Source organism: Salvelinus alpinus, chromosome 16, assembly GCF_045679555.1.
Source record: "Salvelinus alpinus chromosome 16, SLU_Salpinus.1, whole genome shotgun sequence".
NCBI lineage: Eukaryota > Metazoa > Chordata > Actinopteri > Salmoniformes > Salmonidae > Salvelinus > Salvelinus alpinus.
In genome coordinates this window covers 19,947,492-19,953,491 of record NC_092101.1, presented here as the reverse complement: position 1 = coordinate 19,953,491, position 6,000 = coordinate 19,947,492, and the positions used below count along the sequence as shown (strand labels likewise).

Genomic DNA, 6,000 nt, shown 5'->3' with positions numbered 1-6,000 from the left:
GTGGCCCAGCCAGAGTCCGGACTTGAACCTGATCGAACATCTCAGGAGAGATTTGAAAATAGCTGTGCAGCAATGCTACCCATCCAACCGGTCAGAGCTTGAGAGGGTCTGCAGAGAAGAATGGTAGAAACTCCCCAAATATAGGTGTGCCTAGCTTGTAGCGTCATATCCAAGAAGACTAGGCTGTAAGAAGACTCTAGTCTGTAATCGCTGCCAAAGGTGCGTCAACAAAGTACTGAGTAAAGGGTCTGAATACTTGTGTAAATGTTATATTTCAGCTTTTTATTTGTAATAAATGTGCAACATTTTCTAAACCTGTTTTTGCTTTGTCATTATGGGGTATTGTGTGTAGATTGAGGGTGAAAAAACAATTTCATGAATTTTTGAATAAGGCTGTAACGTTACAAAATGTGGAAAAAGTCAAGGCGTCTGAATACTTTCCGAAGGCACTGTATGTAAGTAACCACAATTACAAAGGAAATGCTTTGGGGTGAAATTGAGACCATATGGTAACTTTTCAGAGTAGGCTAGGAGGTATCCCACTGGGCACAAACTGGTTGCGTCAGTGTTGTTTCAACATAATTTGTCAGTATTGTGACGTGGAAAATACATTGGATTTGATCAAGGTCATCAACTGTTTTCAGGGTGAAATTTCAACCACAGGATTATGTCCTCGTGGTAATCAATTTTCAACATAGATAATAAACCTTGTATAACATACTGTATGTTGAATTTGTACCTTTGAAACAATGTCAGATCTACAACGATATATATCCACTATCAGAAAAAAAGGTAGGCTGGGCAGCACCTACTTGGGGGGTTCAGTTATCCCTTTTGGTCTCCCATCCAGGGTTTAACCAAGCCCAGCCCTATGTAGCTTTGATATTTGTCACTGACTACTACCCATGTTCTATCGTGAAAGTTATTATTGAGATATCTCATAACTAAATAGATTCACCGTTACTATCAAAGTAATTCCAAAGGTAGGTTTAACAGAGCAAATTAAATGTAACCATACTTTATACGTCATATCATCAATGATACTATTTAAGTCTTTATAGCATTTATATATAGCAAAGTCATCAACAGCGTTTGTTTTAAATTCAACCCAGGGTTCAACTAAAAATAGACTACATATAGGCTTAGGGTTTCAAGCTTAGGTTGATTTCTAATTTAAAATTCTGGTTAATAATTAACATGTTGGATTCACCTCTCCATCGCAACCAAAAATCAAAGTGCCATATAAAGTCCAAAGAAGAAGAAGCCAGGACAAATTAGCTAGCAACAGCAAGCTAGTTAGCTACATTGCCATAAATGTTTAATGCTTTTCGACCTACTCCATCGCGCACATGTTGATCTTGTCCACCCACACCAGACGCGATCAGGACACGCATGTTGAAATACCAAAACGAACTCTGAACCAACTATATTAATTTGGAGACAGGTTGATAAGCAAACATTTATGGCAATTTAGTTAGCTAGCTAGCTTGCTGTTGCTAGCTAATTTGTCCTAGGATATAAACATTGGGTTGTTATTTTACATGAAATGCACAAGGTCCTCTACTCCGACAATTAATCCACAGATAAAAGGGTAAAAGTTTGTTTCTAGTAATCTCTTCTTCTTCTTTGGAATTTATATGGCGGTTGGCAACCACCTTTAAGGTGCATTACCACTACCAACTGGGACTTGCAGAAGCGTCATTGGTCACAAATAGAACCAAGTTCTATTTTAACGCCTGGCTACGCAGACGCTCGTTGGGTGCAATGATTGAATAACATGTATGTGTACATTTATTTTGCAACGCTCGCGCACGTGACGGGTGTGGTCAGCATGTTAGGCTACTGTGTGAAGGAACATGGATGGATTCCAACCTCTGCTACTGTCTCTATATGGGCACTAGAGGGAGCTAGGAGATTGACCTTGCTCAGCACAATGGACAGACAGACATTTCTACTTAGTACTTCTGTCCAGACATCTTTCATCAGAAACATCCATCCAACTACAGGGTTAATGGTAATGTACACTCATTAGAACATTTCAATCAAGAATGAAAACATCAACAGGTGGCTTCACACTTATGCAAATAAGCAGATGGCTGAGTTTAGTCAGAGGGTGAGATTGGCTGGGTGTCTCTGTCTGTCTGTCTGCAGCTGGGACTGGAACTGATGTCACTGATGACTTCATGGTACTTAGAGAACCCTGCTGCTGCTGCAGCTGCACCATCCAAGAAACAGTCAGAGAGGAGGAATGGGAAAAGAATGGAAATACAGAGGGATGGGGAGAATGAGGAAGTGGGGAATGGAGGCATGCAGACAGGGGCTTGTGCAGAGGAATTATGTACCATACATGAGAGCAGGAGAGGAGGAGTTGAAGAAAAAGCAGATGGAGGAAGGATAATGTAGAAGACAGCCATACCGTGGTAAAATTGGTTTGAGTTTCGATTTACGGACATTCAAACGTCAACAGCTCAAAAAAGATTTGAGCTACATACAGTACCAGTCAAAGGTTTGGACACATCTACTCATTCCAGGGTTTTTCTTTATTTTTTTACTATTTTCTACATTGTAGAATAATAGTGAAGACATCAAAACTATGAAATAACACATATGGAATCATGTAGTAACCAAAAAATTGTTAAACAAATCAAAATATATTTTAGATTTGATATTCTTCAAAGTAACCACCCTTTGCCTTGATGACAGCTTTGCACACTCTTGGTATTCTCTCAACCAACTTCACCTGGGTTGCTTTTCCAACAGTCTTGAAGGAGTTCCCACATATGCTGAGCACTTGTTGGCTGCTTTTCCTTCACTCTGCGGTCCAACTCATCCCAAACCATCTCAATTGGGTTGAGGTCGGGTGATTGTGGAGGCCAGGTCTTCTGATGCAGCACTCCATCACTCTCCTTCTTGATCAAATAGCCCTTACACAGCCTGGAGGTGATAGTCCCACTAAATGATAGTCCCACTAAGTGCAAACCAGATGGGATGGTGTATCGCTGCAGAATGCTGTGGTAGCCATGCTGGTTAAGTGTGCCTTGAATTCTAAATAAATCACTGACAGTGTCACCAGCAAAGCACCCCCACACCATCACACCTCCTCCTCCATGCTTCACGGTGGGAACCACACATGCGGAGATCATTTGTACACTTACCCTGCGTCTCACAAAGACACGGCGGTTGGAACCAAAAATCTCAAATTTGGATTCATCAGACCAAAGGACAGATTTCCACTGGTCTATGTCCATTGCTTGTGCTTCTTGGCCCAAGCAAGTCCCTTCTTCTCATTGGTGTCCTTTACTAGTGGTTTCTTTGCAGCAATTCGACCATGATGGCCTGATTCACGCAGTCTCCTCTGAACAGTTGTGCCCAATAATGTTTTACCATGTTTTGTGCTGCTACCATGTTGTGCTGCTACCATGTTGTGCTGCTGCCATGTTGTGTTGCTACCATGCTGTGTTGTCATGTGTTGCTGCCATGCTATGTTGTCTTAGGTCTCTTTTTATGTAGTGCTGTGTTGTCTCTCTTGTCGTGATGTGTGTTTCATCCTATATTTTTATGTAATTTATTTATATTTTTAATCCCAGCCCCTTTTGCCTCTACGTAGGCCGTCATTGTAAATAAGAATTTGTTCTTAACTGACTTACAGAGTTAAATAAAGGTTATATAAAAATAAACAAATACATATGTCTTATTTTAAAGTTTTGATGTCTTCACTATTATTCTACAATGTAGAAAAAAGTACAAATAAATAAAAACCCTTGAATGAGTAGGTGTGTCCAAACTTTTGACTGGTACTGTATATTTTTTAAATAAATGTTGGAATAATTTTATGAAAAACAAACAAAGGCTGTGCAAAATAACTCTCCATATAAGGAATAAATGAAAGTTGCAATGAGGTTTCTAAGTCATGTGGGTAAAGAGCTATTGAAATTATATACTTTCAAATATGTATATAAAATGGTGTAAATTGTGTAAAACCAAAGGCTGTGCAATGTGTGTCCCTCCCCTTTGAAATATACAAAGTTGGTTTGAGGTGCCTAGGTCATGTGATCAAGAAGCTATTGACATTTGAAGTAAAAAATTGAACTAATAAATGAAGGTAAAGTAAAAAAAAAAAAAAAAAAATGTTATGTACAAAGGCCGTGTGATGTATGTCCCTACCCAGTTAACATTCCAACGTTGGTTTGAGGTGTCTAGGTCACATGGTCAAGGAGCTATTGAATTTGTTATAAATATATATATTTTTAAATGTTGGAATACTTTTATGAGGAAACCAAAGGGTGTGCAATATGCCGCTCTATGTAATAAATAACAATTGAAATGAGGTGGCTAAGTCACATGGTTGAAGAGTAATTGACGTTTGAATATTGTGATCGAGCACCTTGAAGGTCCCTAAATAGTTGCATTGACGGTGCGCGAGGCTTACTACACCGTTGCCGTGTGATTACGAAACTCGGGTTGGAATCGGGAAAATAAGACTTTTTTTTCCTTCATAGAGAGCCTAACTGGAGGTATGTAGCTAAAATCGTTCGCGAGCTATTGAAGTTTGAAGGTAAGAATGTCTGGCAAATACCAAAAATCAAACCAACTTTACCACGGTGACAGCCGTGCACAAGCAGTCAAACCACATGTTGTTACAATGATCTGACATTGCAACCACACAATAAGAGTAGTTACACATTTATACACATATTTCCCTCAGAACAGCATACAGTTTATGCATTTTGCATACATAGACTTGAACTGACAAACACAGTATTGCGAAATGTACAACCTTCTTTTGCACTTCAGGTACAATTTTCGTTCTTCTTTCACCCAACATTATTTCATGATAATAGCCTATTGTGTCTAGGCTATCAGTTTTATAGCACAGGAAGCTTCAAGCTGCTGGATTTGAGTAAGAAAATGTATTATTTACTTACTAAAATAATGTTATTGGCCATGTTTGGAGCCACCTCTTCTCTCTGTGCTGTTGCACCTGTTAGATTCCCCTTTATGTTTTATCAGCCCCTGTCCTGCCTATGTAGCCCAGTCTCCAAGAGAGAGAGGGAAAGCTGTAAGAGAGGTATATGAACGTTTTGGGGAGCAGCCAGCGGGGAGGAGGTAGACAAGAGATGTTACCCCTCTCTCTCCAGTGGAGGCTGCTGAGGGGAGGACAGCTCATAATAATGGCTGGAATGGAGCAAATGGAATGGCATTTAACACTTGGAAACCTTGTGTTTGATGTATTTGAAACCATTCCACTTATTCCGCTCCAGCCATTACCACGAGCCTGTCCTCCCTAATTAAGGTGCCACCAACCTCCTGTGCTCTCCCTCGTCCACACACTCCATCCCCTTCCCTTCCTACCTTCTTCGCTCCCTCCCACAATCGCTCACTCTCATATTCAGTCGCGGCAGAGCTCAGGTTGGCATAACGGTGTTGTCTGGGAATGATGCCGGCGGTTGGAGCCGTGGGAGTCGGACTGCTCTGCGCGCTGCTTGTCGCCCTCATGCCGGGTGGCATGTCGGACTTGGTGACTCTGGTGCAGGACCCGGTCCGACCCGAATCGTCACTGCTGATGCCAAAAGTCATGATCGCCATTCTGGCTCGCAACGCAGCGCACAGCCTGCCGCACTACCTGGGCTGCATCGACAGGCTAGACTACCCGAAGGAGCGGATAGCTATCTGGTGAGAAACGCAACTAAATTTTGAACAACTTTATTCCGGTCAAATCGTCTCCAATAGCCTACAGCAGGGATCATGAACTAGATTCATCCGCGGGACCATTTTTCTTGAGCGGATGGTCGGGGGTCGGAACATAATTACATATAATTTCTAGACTGCAAATATTTCACAAAAACATAATTTCAAACCTTGCTTACATTTGTATACGATCACGCCTCTCTATTATGCGTGGGAATAGGCCTACTTGGGAACAAGATTTCCAAAATGAAAATCAATTGGAGCTGATTTCCTGGTGTTTTTTTTGTACAGTATTTCATGTCCAGTAATATA

The 6,000-nt window shown here is 41.0% G+C and overlaps 1 protein-coding gene across 1 annotated transcript in view; it reads left to right on the top strand.

Moving 5' to 3' along the window:
- Nucleotides 1–5,374: 5,374 nt before the first annotated feature.
- Nucleotides 5,375–6,000, top strand: part of colgalt2b (collagen beta(1-O)galactosyltransferase 2b) — a 43,831-nt gene continuing 43,205 nt past the window's right edge. The window contains exon 1 of the mRNA XM_071345278.1: nt 5,375–5,673. Within this exon, the coding sequence (XP_071201379.1) occupies nt 5,435–5,673 (239 nt within the window). The 5' untranslated portion in view covers nt 5,375–5,434. The remainder of the gene's footprint in view (nt 5,674–6,000) is intronic.